Source organism: Pongo pygmaeus, chromosome 8, assembly GCF_028885625.2.
Source record: "Pongo pygmaeus isolate AG05252 chromosome 8, NHGRI_mPonPyg2-v2.0_pri, whole genome shotgun sequence".
NCBI classification, from domain to species: Eukaryota; Metazoa; Chordata; class Mammalia; order Primates; family Hominidae; genus Pongo; species Pongo pygmaeus.
This window is the reverse complement of record NC_072381.2, coordinates 133,546,908-133,563,124: the sequence shown is the minus strand read 5'-3', so window position 1 is coordinate 133,563,124 and position 16,217 is coordinate 133,546,908. Positions and strand designations below refer to the sequence as shown.

Here is a 16,217-nt window from a genome sequence, read left to right as displayed (position 1 = left end):
TGGTGATTTAAGGCAAGAAACAGCTGTTTCTAATGTTTGAAGGAAAAAATGCCTACATTTACGTCAATGACACAGGGCATGGCAACCTTTGGAGGATCTTTCTTAAGCAATATTTTTACCTTCTGTGATCATTTCAGCATCTAACTTTGCTTAATGATGACTCCACTATAGCACCAAATAACATTATTCTTAATCGCGCATGGCTCTTATAAGACAGATTTATAGACACGTAAGTAGCCTCATGTCGTTCAGTGAATACGAAGCTAAATATTTAGTTTTTTACTATATTTTATGAGGCTGTAATACTCGATTGACATGAGACACTAATAGAATGTATTTATTGTGTATGTTTTTATTTCAGGAGTAAATGTGTTCTTCAGTGCACAGAATGCAGCAAAACAGCCATCTGATAAATGCTCTGCAAGCCCTCCCTTAAGACGGCAGTGTATTAGAGAAAATGGAAACATAGCAAAAACGCCCAGGAACACCTACAAAATTACTTCCGTGGAGACAAAAACTTCAGATACTGAGACAGAGCCTTCAAAAATAGTATCCAGTGCAAACAAGTCAAGAAGGTCTACAGAGTTCAGGAATATACAGAAGCCACCTGTGGAAAGTAAGAGTGAAGAAACAAATACAGACATTGTTGAGCGCATCCTAAAAAGAGGTCAGAAGGCAACACTGCTACAACAAAGGAGAGAAGGAGAGATGAAGGAAATAGAAAGACCTTTTGAGACATATAAGGAAAATATTGACTTAAAAGAAAATGATGAAAAGTTGAAAGCAATGAAGAGATCAAGAAGAACTTGGGGGCAGAAATGTGAACCAATGTCTGACCTGACAGACCTCAAGATCTTGCCTGATACAGAACTCACGAAAGACCCGGCACGTGGCCAGGATCTCCTCCAAACCCAAGATCATGCCAAGGCACCAAAGAGTGAGAAGGGCAAAATCACTAAAATGCCCTGCCAGTCATTACAACCAGAACCAATAAACACCCCAACACACATAAAACAACGGCTGAAGGCATCCCTGGGGAAAGCGGGTGTGAAAGAAGAGCTCCTAGCAGTCGGCAAGCTCACACAGACGTCAGGGGAAACCACGCACACGCACCGAGAGCCAGCAGGAGATGGCAAGAGCATCAGAACGTTTAAGGAGTCTCCAAAGCAGATCCTGGACCCAGCAGCCCGTGTAACTGGAATGAAGAAGTGGCCAAGAACGCCTAAGGAAGAGGCCCAGTCACTAGAAGACCTGGCTGGCTTCAAAGAGCTCTTCCAGACACCAGGTCCCGCTGAGGAATCAATGACTGATGAGAAAGCTACCAAAATAGCCTGCAAATCTCCACCACCAGAATCAGTGGACAATCCAACAAGCACAAAGCAACGGCCTAAGAGAAGTCTCAGGAAAGCAGACGTAGAGGAAGAATTCTTAGCACTCAGGAAACTAACACCATCAGCAGGGGAAGCCATGCACACGCCCAAACCAGCAGGAGGTGATGAGAAAGACATGAAAGCATTTATGGGAACTCCAGTGCAGAAACTGGACCTGGCAGGAACTTTACCTGGCAGCAAAAGACAGCTACAAACTCCTAAGGAAAAGGCCCAGGCTCTAGAAGACCTGGCTGGCTTTAAAGAGCTCTTCCAGACTCCTGGTCACACCAAGGAATTAGTGGCTGCTGGTAAAACCACTAAAATACCCTGCAAATCTCCACAGCCAGACCCAGTGGACACCCCAACAAGCACAAAGCAACGACCCAAGAGAAGTATCAGGAAAGCAGATGTAGAGGGAGAACTCTTAGCATTCAGGAAACTAACGCCATCAGCAGGCAAAGCTATGCACACGCCTACACCATCAGTAGGTGAAGAGAAAGACATCAACACATTTGTGGGAACTCCAGTGCAGAAACTGGACCTGACAGAGAACTTAACTGGCAGCAAGAGATGGCCACAAACTCCTAAGGAAAAAGCCCAGGCTCTGGAAGACCTGACTGGCTTTAAAGAGCTCTTCCAGACCCCTGGTCATACTGAGGAAGGTCATGCTGGCAAAACTACTAAAATGCCCTGCAAATCTTCTCCACCAGAATCAGCAGACACCCCAACAAGCACAAGAAGGCAGCCCAAGACACCTTTGGGGGAAAGGGATGTACAGAAAGAGCTCTCAGCCCTGAAGAAGCTCACACAGACATCAGGGGAAACCATACACACAGATAAAGTACCAGGAGGTGAGGATAAAAGCATCAGCGTGTTTAGGGAAACTGCAAAGCAGAAACTGGACCCAGCAGCAAGTATAACTGGCAGCAAGAGGCAGCCAAAAACTAAGGAAAAGACCCAACCCCTAGAAGACCTGGCCGGCTTGAAAGAGCTCTTCCAGACACCAATATGCACTGAGAAGCCCACGACTCATGAGAAAACTACCAAAATAGCCTGCATATCACAAACAGACCCAGTGGACACACCAACAAGCTCCAAGCCAAAGTCCAAGAGAAGTCTCAGGAAAGTGGATGTAGAAGAAGAATTCTTAGCACTCAGGAAACGAACACCATCAGCAGGCAAAGCCATGCACACACCCAAACCAGCAGTAAGTGGTGAGAAAAATATCTATGCATTTATGGGAACTCCAGTGCAGAAACTGGACGTGCCAGAAAACTTAACTGGCAGCAAGAGACGGCTACAAACTCCTAAGGAAAAGGCCCAGGCTCTAGAAGACCTGGCTGGCTTTAAAGAGCTCTTCCAGACACCAGGTCACACTGAGGAATCAATAACTAACGATAAAACTGCCAAAGTAGCCTGCAAATCTTCACAACCAGACCCAGACAAAAACCCAGCAAGCTCCAAGCGACGGCTCAAGACATCCCTGGGGAAAGTGGGCGTGAAAGAAGAGCTCCTAGCAGTTGGCAAGCTCACACAGACGTCAGGGGAGACTACACACACACACACACAGCCAACAGGAGATGGTAAGAGCATGGAAGCATTTACGGAGTCTCCAAAGCAGATCTTAGATTCAGCAGCAAGTCTAACTGGCAGCAAGAGGCAGCCGAGAACTCCTAAGGGAAAGTCTGAAGTCCCTGAAGACCTGGCCGGCTTCAACGAGCTCTTCCAGACACCAAGTCACACTAGGGAATCGATGACTAACGAAAAAACTACCAAAATATCCTACAGAGCTTCACAGCCAGACCCAGTGGACACCCCAACAAGCTCCAAGCCACAGCCCAAGAGAAGTCTCAGGAAAGCAGACACTGAAGAAGAATTTTTAGCATTTAGGAAACGAACGCCATCAGCAGGCAAAGCCATGCACACACCCAAACCAGCAGTAGGTGAAGAGAAAGACATCAACACATTTATGGGAACTCCAGTGCAGAAACTGGACCTGCCAGGAAATTTACCTGGCAGCAAGAGACGGCTACAAACTCGTAAGGAAAAGGCCCAGGCTCTAGAAGACCTGACTGGCTTCAGAGAGCTTTTCCAGACACCATGCACTGATAACCCCAAGACTGATGAGAAAACTACCAAAATACTCTGCAAATCTCCACAATCGGACCCAGTAGACACCCCAATAAGCACAAAGCAATGGCCCAAGAGAAGCCTCAAGAAAGCAGACATAGAGGAAGAATTTTTAGCACTCAGGAAACTAACACCATCAGCAGGCAAAGCCATGCACACGCCTAAAGCAGCAGTAGGTGAAGAGAAAGACATCAACACATTTGTGGCGACTCCAGTGCAGAAACTGGACCTGCTAGGAAATTTACCTGGCAGCAAGAGACGGCCACAAACTCCTAAAGAAAAGGCCAAGGCTCTAGAAGATCTGGCTGGCTTCAAAGAGCTCTTCCAGACACCAGGTCACACTGAGGAATCAATGACTGATGACAAAATCACAGAAGTATCCTGCAAATCTCCACAACCAGACCCAGTCAAAACCCCAACAAGCTCCAAGCGACGACTCAAGACATCCTTGGGGAAAGTAGGCGTGAAAGAAGAGGTCCTACCAGTCGGCAAGCTCACACAGACATCAGGGAAGACCACGCAGACACACAGAGAGACAGCAGGAGATGGAAAGAGCATCAAAGCGTTTAAGGAATCCGCAAAGCAGATGCCGGACCCAGCAAACTGTGGAACTGGGATGAAGAGGTGGCCAAGAACACCTAAGGAAGAGGCCCAATCACTAGAAGACCTGGCCGGCTTCAAAGAGCTCTTCCAGACACCAGACCACACTGAGGAATCAACAACTGATGACAAAACTACCAAAATAGCCTGCAAATCTCCACCACCAGAATCAATGGACACTCCAACAAGCACAAGGAGGCGGCCCAAAACGCCTTTGGGGAAAGGGGATATAGTGGAAGAGCTCTCAGCCCTGAAGAAGCTCACACAGACCACACACACAGACAAAGTACCAGGAGGTGAGGATAAAGGCATCAATGTGTTTAGGGAAACTGCAAAACAGAAACTGGACCCAGCAGCAAGTGTAACTGGTAGCAAGAGGCAGCCAAGAACTCCTAAGGGAAAAGCCCAACCCCTAGAAGACCTGGCCGGCTTGAAAGAGCTCTTCCAGACACCAATATGCACTGACAAGCCCACAACTCATGAGAAAACTACCAAAATGGCCTGCAGATCTCCACAACCAAACCCAGTGGACACCCCAACAATCTTCAAGCCACAGTCCAAGAGAAGTCTCAGGAAAGCAGACGTAGAGGAAGAAGTCTTAGCACTTAGGAAACGAACACCATCAGTAGGGAAAGCCATGGACATACCCAAACTAGCAGGAGGTGATGAGAAAAACATGAAAGCATCTATGGGAACTCCAGTGCAGAAATTGGACCTGCCGGGAAATTTACCCGGCAGCAAAAGACGGCCACAAACTCCTAAGGAAAAGGCCCAGCCTCTAGAAGACCTGACTGGCTTCAAAGAGCTCTTCCAGACACCAGGCACTGACAAGCCCACGACTGATGAGAAAACTACCAAAATAGCCTGTAAGTCTCCACAACCAGACCCAGTGGGCACCCCAGCAAGCACAAAGCAACGGCCCAAGAGAAGCCTCAGGAAAGCAGACGTAGAGGAAGAATTTTTAGCACTCAGGAAACGAACACCATCAGCAGGCAAAGCCATGGACACACCAAAACCATCAGTAAGTGATGAGAAAGATACCAACACATTTGTGGAAACTCCAGTGCAGAAACTGGACCTGCTAGGAAATTTACCTGGCAGCAAGAGACAGCCACAGACTTGTAAGGAAAAGGCTGAGGCTCTAGAGGACCTGGCTGGCTTCAAAGAACTCTTCCAGACACCAGGTCACACTGAGGAATCAATGACTGATGACAAAATCACAGAAGTATCCTGTAAATCTCCACAGCCAGAGTCATTCAAAACCTCAAGAAGCTCCAAGCAAAGGCTCAAGATATCCGTGGTGAAAGTGGACATGAAAGAAGAGCCCCTAGCAGTCAGCAAGCTCACACGGACGTCAGGGGAGACTACGCAAAAACACACAGAGTCAACAGGAGATAGTAAGAGCATCAAAGCATTTAAGGAGTCTCCAAAGCAGATCCTGGACCCAGCAGCAAGTGTAACTGGTAGCAGGAGGCAGCTGAGAACTCGTAAGGAAAAGGCCCGTGCTCTAGAAGACCTGGTTGACTTCAAAGAGCTCTTCTCAGCACCAGGTCACACTGAAGAGTCAATGACTGTTGACAAAAACACAAAAATTCCCTGCAAATCTCCCCCACCAGAACTAACAGACACTGCCACAAGCACAAAGAGATGCCCCAAGACACGTCTCAGGAAAGAAGTGAAAGAGAACCTCTCAGCAGTTGAGAGGCTCACGCAAACATCAGGGCAAAGCACACACACACACAAAGAACCAGCAAGTGGTGATGAAGACATCAAAGTATTTAAGCAACGTGCAAAGAAGAAACCGAACCCAGTAGAAGAGGAACCCAGCAGGAGAAAGCCAAGAGCGCCTAAGGAAAAGGCCCAACCCCTGGAAGACCTGGCTGGCTTCAAAGAGCTCTCTGAAACATCAGGTCACACTCGGGAATCACTGACTGCTGGCAAAGCCACTAAAATACCCTGCAAATCTCCCCCACTAGAAGTAGACACCACAGCAAGCACAAAGAGGCATCTCAGGACACGTGTGCAGAAGGTACAAGTAAAAGAAGAGCCTTCAGCAGTCAAGTTCACACAAACATCAGGGGAAACCATGGATGCAGACAAAGAACCAGCAGGTGAGGATAAAGGCATCAAAGCATTGAAGGAATCTGCAAAACAGACACCGGCTCCAGTAGCAAGTGTAACTGGCAGCAGGAGACGGCCAAGAGCACCCAGGGAAAATGCCCAAGCCATAGAAGACCTAGCTGGCTTCAAAGACCCAGCACCAGGTCACACTGAAGAATCAATGACTGATGACAAAACCACTAAAATACCCTGCAAATCATCACCAGAACTAGAAGACACCGCAACAAGCTCAAAGAGACGGCCCAGGACACGTGCCCAGAAAGTAGAAGTGAAGGAGGAGCTGTTAGCAGTCGGCAAGCTCACACAAACATCAGGGGAGACCATGCACACCGACGAAGAGCCGGTAGGTGAGGGCAAAGGCATGAAAGCATTTAAGCAACCTGCAAAGCAGAAGCTGGACGCAGAAGATGTAATTGGCAGCAGGAGACGGCCAAGAGCACCTAAGGAAAAGGCCCAACCTCTAGAAGTTCTGGCCAGCTTCCAAGAGCTCTCTCAAACACCAGGCCACACTGAGGAACTGGCAAATGGTGCTGCTGATAGCTTTACAAGCGCTCCAAAGCAAACACCCGACAGTGGAAAACCTCTAAAAATATCCAGAAGAGTTATTCGGGCCCCTAAAGTAGAACCCATGGGAGACCTGGTAAGCACCAGAGACCCTGTAAAATCACAAAGCAAAAGCAACACTTCCCTGCCCGCATTGCCCTTCAAGAGGGGAGGTGGCAAAGATGGAAGCGTCATGGGAACCAAGAGGCTGCGCTGCATGCCAGCGCCAGAGGAAATTGTGGAGGAGCTGCCAGCCAGCAAGAAGCAGAGGGCTGCTCCCAGGGCAAGAGGCAAATCACCTGAACCCGTGGTCATCATGAAGAGAAGTTTGAGGACTTCTGCAAAAAGAATTGAACCTGCAGAAGAGCTGAACAGCAACAACATGAAAACCAACAAAGAGGAACACAAATTACAAGACGTGGTCCCTGAAAATAAGGTGAGAGGAAGTATTACAGCATCACTCAATATCGTCTTGGATAGTTGTCAATTTCTGTGTTATGCTTTGCATGTAACCTGACGTTGTAAGTGGTTATGCTTTCCCCAAAGGGTTTCCTTTAACACTGAATCACTGCAGGCCATGGTAAAGAATCTTCTTGGGACCTATAGAGGGAATAGACTAATCTGGGAAAAGAACTAGTCAAACATGATTGATGCAAACTTAGAAGAGTTTCTCAAGAGCCAAATGAGTGATGTTCATCTTCAAATGTTTAAAAAATTGATCAGAGGATAGGTGGGTGGTTCAGTTCTATGTTCTGGATACTGTCACCAAGACGAGGACTGGGTAAAAATACTATCTATGTCACTATTTTAACTATCAGAACAATATCAATAAGGAATGTGTATTCTTGAGAAGGGGAAACTGTCCAGACTGTTAGACAGGCTCCCACTGCATCCACAGAAGTTTGGGGAAACTCCAGAAATGGCAATTTCCTATTCTGCCTTAGCAGTGATGGTTAAAGGAATAGGAATTCATTTACTCCCTGTAAATGAATGAAAACGGAGCTGCTTTCTATCATGTAAACTGTAAAAATTAGATTTGATATATATCTTGTTAGGCATTGTTATTGAAATTTATCCTGAATTCCTTATTTATAATTTGTCAGCAGAGACAGTCATTTCTCCATAGGAACAAAGTACCAAGGCATTACCTTGACTATCTTAGATGACAAGTCTCTTAGACAATTCATCAGTGTGTGATTTTCAAACGATTTCTCCTTTTAGTTTACTGTTGATTGTGCTCCCTGTTGAATTTTGAAGTTTGTTTTACTAATTATTGGAATTTTGTGGATGTCTTCTCATTTCTTTAGGGAATATCCCTGCGCTCCAGACGCCAAAATAAGACTGATGTAGAACAGCAAGTAACTGAGGTCTTTGTAGTAGCAGAAAGAATAGAAATAAACAGAAATGAAAAGAAGCCCATGAAGACCTCCCCAGAGATGGACATTCAGAATCCAGATGATGGAGCCCAGAAACCCATACCTAGAGACAAAGTCAGTGAGAACAAAAGGTGCTTGAGGTCTGTTAGACAGAATGAGAGCTCCCAGCCTAAGGTGGCAGAGGAGAGCAGAGGGCAGAAGAGTGTGAGGGTTCTCATGCAGAATCAGGAAGGGAAAGGAGAAGCAGGAAATTCAGACTCCATGTGTTTGAGATCAAGAAAGACAAAAAGCCAGTCTGCAGCAAGCACTTCGGAGAGCGAATCTGCACACAGAGTAACGCGGAGCGTCAAGAGGTGTGCAGAAAATCCAAAGAAGGTAAGCCATTTACTGTTTCCCTGTTTTAAAAGACACAAAATGTTTTGATGTATTTTTTGCCCAAGGTTGCAAAGGCAAACAAAAAGCATCTTCAACAGCACTCTGCCAGCTCCCAGTTACATTAATGGAAGGAGCATTATGCTAAGACATATATTTTGTCATTTTAGTTATATTTTGTGTCTGCTTTGGGAATTTCACTTCAAATAGCGAATTCACATTATGAAGACTTTCTTCAGAAAGAAAAGGAATTTGTCTAGTGGCTGATTTCTGACTGCTTATGATGTACCTCATCATACAATTGTAGGTAGATGTCTTCAGCCTTTCTGTAGTTCAAAATCACCTCTTGAAACAGGAAAATTCTTTTCCCAAAAAAAACTATTGAAACAGAAAAATTTCCAAGGAATTCTTTGGAAAGGTAGAAGGAACAGAGGTTGGGGTGTGCCTGAGACACATACTCACTATGTGAGAGTTCCTGATCAGTGGGGGTGCGTCTGCCCTCCAACCCTCCTCCGGCCAGAGACCATCTAAGCTAATGAACTTTAAGTGCTACTGAAATCACATCAAGTTTAGCCACTCATAATTACAAGCATGTGGACAAATCCATAAGAATGATTAGATTCAATTAGTGTTCTTCTGGGGAATACTTGGTTTAGCTAAAATAAAAATAGGTTGAATTGCTCCCTTTTTGTGAGTGGTATAAATTTAATTCTTAGCACACACAAAATTTGGACCTAAAACTACCATATTCTGAGTTCAGCAAACGAAACTCCTGTAGCAATAACCTCTTCAGATATAGAATTCTGGCAAGAACAGCTGTCCAGACAGACCCTCTTCGGCACAAACTAGGAAGCTTCAACTGCCAAGAAGAGGAAAGATTCCCAGGTGTCCCCAGTACCTGCTGCATAGCCAGGCAGCCAGTGGAGGGGGAGGGCTTGTGTGTCTGGATGGTGGACAGGAAGTCCTAGTGGGGAGATGCCCATAGACTGTTCCAGAGAGGGAAGAGGAGAGGCTCAAGAAGGACACTGATGCCCACACAGGTGTCCTAAGTCAGAGACTGTACTTCTGGGGCAGGCTGGAAGCAGAAGACACCTGACAGTGCCAGACAAGGTCCTAGAAACCACAGGCACACCAGGGACGCAACAGCTGATGTGGGTCAGCACATTCACCCGTCAAGTCTTAAAATAAAATGCAGGCTCCAGGCGCTTACCGAATTCACAGTCTGGAAGGTGCTGCTTCATCAGAATGAAACCAAAGAAGGGTGAAAGCGAATCTTTTAACTAGGTTGATTCCTAAACACAGAGCAACCAGGCCCAAGGCTGAGCCAGGCCTGGTGTGTTCTGCCGGGGGCGTTCCAGCCTCTTCTCACACACAAGCACCCAGGAGACGCCCAACACACACGTGCTCCTCTATTGCCGAGCTCTTCGGTGGGTGTCAGTAGTCCTAGAAAATGCATATATAAGATAGATTTTTTCCAGTAAGAAGCTTGTAGCCATGCTTTTCACCATGGTCCCTCCCCCTTAGCCAAGGGGTGAGAACTACTGCAAGAGTGAGGGCCAAGGCAGGTCCCCTGCATGTAAGTTGGGCATGGTTCTGCCTACGGGGGTTCCTTGGTTTAGGAGACCCAAAATACTTAATCCTGGTTGGATTCACTTTTTCTGAGTGACATTTTTTAGTTTGTGAAAATGTGTGCATTGATGAAGAGATTTTATTATGTATTAGCTTAAAAATGCATTAGGAACTTCTGTATGAAAAGATCACATTATTTAAGTGTAAAAAAACTGCATAATAAAAGCAGTTCAAGTCAAGAAAAACAACGTTAATGGAATATATTTTAAAACTTATTTCCAACCTCAAAATTAATTTTCTACAACTAAGGACCTGCATAATACCTAGTAAGCCTTTGGGGTTTTGCAGAGGAGGTCGATTATAAATATGGGTGTTTCAATTACTTAAGAGTTCAATTTTTTTTCTTTCCACACAGGCTGAGGACAATGTGTGCATCAAGAAAATAAGAACCAGAAGTCATAGGGACAGTGAAGATATTTAACAGAAAAATCGAACTGGGAAAAATAAAGTTAGTTTTGTGATAAGCTCTAGTGCAGTTTTTGTCATAAATTACAAGTGAATTCTGTAAGTAAGGCTGTCAGTCTGCTTAAAGGAAGAAAACTTTGGATTTGCTGGGTCTGAATCGGCTTCATAAACTCCACTGGGAGCACTGCTGGGCTCCTGGACTGAGAACAGTTGAACACTGGGGGCTTCTTGAAGGAGTTTGGGCCAAGGTTTGCCCTCAGCTTTGCAGAATGAAGCCTTGAGGTCTATCACCACCCACAGCTACCCTACAGCAGCCTTAACTGTGACCCTTGCCACACTGTGTCATTGTTTAAATGTTTGCCTATGTCCTCCAGGGCACGATGGCAGGAACAACTATCTTCATCTGTCCCAACACTGAGCAGGCACTCGGTAAACACGAATGAATGGGTGAGCGCACGGATGAATGGAGCTTACAAGATCTGTCTTTCCAATGGCCAGGGGGCATTTGGTCCCCACATTAAGGCTATTGGACATCTGCACAGGACAGTCCTATTTTTGATGTCCTTTCGTTTCTGAAGATAAAGTTGTGCTTTGGAGAATGACTTGTGAGCACATCTTTAGGGACCAAGAGTGACTTTCTGTAAGGAGTGACTCGTGGCTTGCCTTTGTCTCTTGGGAATACTTTTCTAACTAGGGTTGCTCTCACCTGAGACATTCTCCACCTGCGGAATCTCAGGGTCCCAGGCTACGGCACATCACGACCTCAAACTGGCTCCTAATCTCCAGCTTTCCTGTCATTGAAAGCTTCGGAAGTTTCTCTGCTCCCGCCTGTTTTCTTTCTGACTCTATCTGGCAGCCCGATGCCACCCAGTACAGGAAGTGACACCAGTACTCTGAAAAGCATCATCCTTGGAGAGACTGAGCACTCAGCGCCTTCAGCCACGATTTCAGGATCGCTTCTTTGTGAGCCGCTGCCTCCGAAATCTCCTTTGAAGTCCAGACATCTTTCTCCAGCTTCAGACCTGTAGACATAACTTGTTCATCTTCATTTACTTTCCACTTTGCCCCCTGTCCTCTCTGTGTTCCCCAAATCAGAGAATAGCCCACCACCCCCTCGGTCACCTGTCTGGATTCCTCCCCATTCACCCACCTTGCCAGATGCAGGTGAGAATGGTGCACCAGACAGGGTAGCTGTCCCCCAAAATGTGCCCCGTTCAGGCAGTGCCCCATCTCCACGCTTGTTTCCCCAGTGTCTGGCGGGGAGCCAGGTGACATCATAAATACTTGTTGAATGAATGCAGAAACCAGTGGTACTGACTTGTACTATATTGGCTGCCATGATAGCGTTCTAACAGCGTCATCCATGATCGTAAGGGAGAATGACATTCTGCTTGAGGGAGGGAATAGAAAGGGGCAGGGAGGGGACATCTGAGGGCTTCACATGGCTGCAAAGGGTACAGGGATTGCACCAGGGCAGAACAGGGGAGGGTGTTCAAGGAAGAGTGGCTCTTAGCAGAGGCACTGGAAGGTGTGAGGCATAAATGCTTCCTTCTAGGTAGGCCAACCTCAAAACTTTTAGTAGGAATGTTGCTATGATCAAGTTCTAACACTTTAGACTTAGTAATTATGAACCTCACAGAAAAATTTCATCCAGCCATATGCCTGTGGAGTGGAATATTCTGTTTAGTAGAAAAATCCTTTAGAGTTCAGCTCTAACCAGAAATCTTGCTGAAGTATGTCAAGCACCTTTTCTCACCCTGGTAAGTACAGTATTTCAAGAGCACGCTAAGGGTGGTTTTCATTTTACAGGGCTGTTGATGATGGATTAAAAATGTTCATTCAAGGGCTACCCCCGTGTTTAATAGATGAACACCACTTCTACACAACCCTCCTTGCTATGGGGGGAGGGAGATCTGACAAATACTGCCCATTCTCCTAGGCTGACTGGATTTGAGAACCAGTACCCACCCATTTCCACCATGTTATGGTAACTTCTCTGAGCTTCAGTTTCCAAGTGAATTTCCATGTGATAGGACATTCCCATTAGATAGAAGCTGTTTTTACTTTTTCGCCTCCCAGGGCCTGTGCAATCTGTTCCCCCAGCCTCTCCTGGGCTTTCTTACTCTAACTCTATACCTACCACCTCCTGCCTCCCTTAGGCAGGCACCTCCAACCACCACACACCCCCTGCTGTTTTCCCTGACTGGAACTTTCCCTCCTGCCCCACCAAGATCATTTCATCCAGTCCTGAGCTCAGGTTAAGGGAGGCTTCTTGCCTGTGGGCTCCCTCACCCCCATGCCTGTCCTCCAGGCCAGGGCAGATTCTTAGTTTGCCTGGAATTGTTCTTTACCTCTTTGTAGCACGTAGCATTGTGGAAACTAAGCCACTAATTTGAGTTTCTGGCTCCCCTCCTGGGGTTGTAAGTTTTGTTCATTCATGAGAGCTGACTGTATTTCCTGGTTACTGTATCCCAGTGACCCGCCACAGGAGATGTCCAACGAAGTGTGTGATGAAATGGTCTTAAAACCCATGGTATTTTTATTATAGGGAGAGTGGGGAAAGAAACTAAGTGTGGGTGGGGGAGACAGGCCAGTGTAAGAGAGACTGGTTCATTACGTTCCATTTTCATTTCTAGAAGGACTTGGCTGGATGGTCATTTTCTCTCTTGGCCAACAAGTCATTGAAGCTGCTTTGAGTTCTGCAGGAATGGCCTGCTGTATTCTGAGAATTACCTGCAACCGCAGCCGTGCCTGCTTTGTTGCAACAGAGGTGCTGAGTTGAGGGATGGGGATTTGACCCAGGGCAGCTCCAAGTCAGCAGATGAAAATACATGCCCTGACTTGCCTCTGGCAACCCTGATTTGACATGGATCCTGGGAGTGAATTTGTTGGCAAGTTCCAGGGGCAGGAGCCTGCGGTAGGTCAGTTAGTCCTGAAGAAGCCTTTCTGTCGGAGTGAGAGAAAAGTTTGCAGGTGGGTGCATCTACCATCTCGAGAGGCTGAGGAGGAAGGGAGGGAGAGCCGTGCTCAGTGGTCAGTCTGGTCAGAGAAGAGGGTTCAGGCTCCAGTCCACATCCTGGGCTGTCATCGAGAGTCAACATGGCAAACGGCGACTCCGTAAAGTAAACTGTAGCTACTTAACTAAATGATTTCATGTGGCTGGGATCCTGCTGTTTGCTGGGTTTGCTGGAAAAGTCCTCTAGATGAGCTGTAGGAATCTCCTGGCACTGTAGTTACAGCTGGAGAAACTGATTTCAGTGCTGTGCAGATGCTCCCAGACCCCCAAGGCATCTCCAGGACACAGTCACCAAACCCCCATCCTGGTATTCCTGGCATCGGGTGCCATGCAGGCACACAGCACTCCACAATTTGGGAATGTGGACTTCATTACTATTGCTCTTCATGAGGGAACAAATAATACCCATGATGTGTTGGCAGGAAACCCCTCCCGCAGTGCGCACAATGATTTCAGGAAGGAGGTTTGATCGGTTTGTTGTGTGTTGCCCTGCAAGGGCCCCAGTTAGCTTCCTGCTCATCACCCCATCTCAGGCAAGTCCCACATCTGTGATGTCAAACCCTGAGCTGGGTAATTGGACTTGGATACCTGCTTGACTCATATTTCCAGTGGAGTTCCTAAGGAGCATCCCCAACCCAACCTCCCAGGGGGAGCTCTCAACGCGACCTGAAGAACAAACAAAAACTGTGTTGACAGTACAGTCCCAGGCCTCCGTGACTGGACAGGCTCCCTGCGTGATACACCTGTGTATGTCACTACAGAAATACAGCTGGTGCAGGCCTGTCCACCTCTCTCACAGGTCAGAGTGTTCTAAAATCCATCCTGGCCCTTGTCTGTCTGCTTGGGGTTAGGACAGGTGCTCCTTTATCATTTGCAAAATGTATGTGATGTCTGGTATGCGTTCCACACCCTTGCAGAGTAAATTCCTAGACAGAGTTCAGACTTCGGAGTCAAATGCATAGGTGCAAATTCCAGCTTGTCTTATTTGCTGCTGTGTGAACTTGGACAGTCTTTTAACTTTGCTACAGTTTCCCATCTGTAAAATGAGGCTGTTCAGTACCTGAGCACATAGCATTGTTGAGAAGATTAAATGAGACAATATGTGTAAAACACTTAGCATTTTACCCAGAGCTTGGTAAGCATCAATACATGGTAATTATCATCATCATCATCAGATGAATATAATTACTAGATGCCTAAAACTCCAAGATATTTCTCTTGGCTCATAAATTCTTTATCACTAAGGATTTCTCTGTGGAGGTGAAGGAAGAATCTGGAACATAACAGGCCTGAATAACCAAGGGCAATGGCACACACCTGTAATCCCAGCACATTGGGAGGCCAAGGCTGGAGGATCGCTTGAGGCCAGGAATTCAAGATCAGCCTGGGCAACATAACGAGACCCCATCTCTACAAAAAAAAAAAAAAAGAAAAAATTAGCAGGCATTGTGGCACATACCTATAGTCCCAGCTACTTGGGAGGCTGATATGGGAGGATCGCTTGAGCTCAGGAGTTCAAGGCTGCAGTGAGTTATGACTGTATCACTGCATTCCAGCTTGGTCAACAGGGCAAGACCTTGTCTCAAAAAATAAAAATAAAAATCCTGAACAATATGTCTGCGTCTTCATCGAGCCCACATATTGAAAACTAGCCAGACTACCAACAAAGCAAAGAAACATTTAACTAAGAGTCGAGTAACCAAATTTCAGGGTTATCCAAACTGAATATGGCCTCTGCAGGAGAAAAGAATATGTGTGATGTGGCAGCTGCAATTTGATACCATATTAACAGTGTCTTTGTTTTTTTCTTTTTTTTTTATTTGAGACAGTCTCACTCTGTCGCACAGGTTGGAGTTTGGAGTGTAGTGGCACAATCTTGGCTCACTGAAACCTCTGCCTTCAAGGTTCAAGAAATTCTCCTGCCTCAGCCTCTGAGGAGCTGGGATTACAGGCATGTACCACACACATCTGGCTAATATTTGTCATTTTTTTTAGGAGAGACAGGGTTTCACCGTGTTGGCCAGGCTGGTCTTGAACTTCCGACCTCTGAGGAGCTGAGATTACAGGCATGCACCACACACACCTGGCTAATATTTGTAATTTTTTTTAGGAGAGACAGGGTTTCACCATGTTGGCCAGGCTGGTCTCCAACTCGCAACCTCAGTTGATCCACCTTGGCCTCCCAAAGTGCTGGCATTGCAGGCGTGAGCCACCATGCCCAGTCAACAGTGTCTTTAAATGACATCAGATCGCAGAACTTTGCTGAGCTCGGCCCAGACACAGGTCTGGCTAAAACAGGTGGTGCTGGGACCAGGCATGGCCAGGACATAGGGAAGCACATCCTTGGATAGAAAAGGTTCTGTGGATTTTAATCCAGGTTAGCAATTAGCAAACTTTTTCTGTCAAGGACTAGGCAGTAAATATGGCTTTGTAGGTCATACTGTCTGTTATGACTGACTCACTTCGGCTGTTAAAGCAGAGAAGCGGCTGTAAGCAACACACAAGCAAACTGGCGTGTCCAAAAAATGGCTTGTAAAAACAGGCTGTGGGTCTGGGCACGGTGGCTCACACCTGTAATCCCAGCACTTTGGGAAGCTGAGGCGGGTGGATCACTTGAGGCCAGGAGTTCAAGACCAGCCTGGCCAACATGGCAAA

The 16,217-nt window shown here is 46.5% G+C and overlaps 1 protein-coding gene across 6 annotated transcripts in view; it reads left to right on the top strand.

Moving 5' to 3' along the window:
• MKI67 (marker of proliferation Ki-67) overlaps positions 1-11,370 on the top strand; it is a 28,108-nt gene extending 16,738 nt beyond the window's left edge. For all 6 annotated transcript variants that reach the window (XM_054503963.2, XM_054503965.2, XM_063670400.1 and 3 more), the window contains 3 exons: positions 362-7,200; positions 8,072-8,515; positions 10,497-11,370. In XM_054503963.2, coding sequence (XP_054359938.1) covers positions 362-7,200; positions 8,072-8,515; positions 10,497-10,562 — 7,349 coding nt within the window. In that variant the 3' untranslated portion in view covers positions 10,563-11,370. The remainder of the gene's footprint in view (positions 1-361; positions 7,201-8,071; positions 8,516-10,496) is intronic.
• Positions 11,371-16,217: the final 4,847 nt, after the last annotated feature.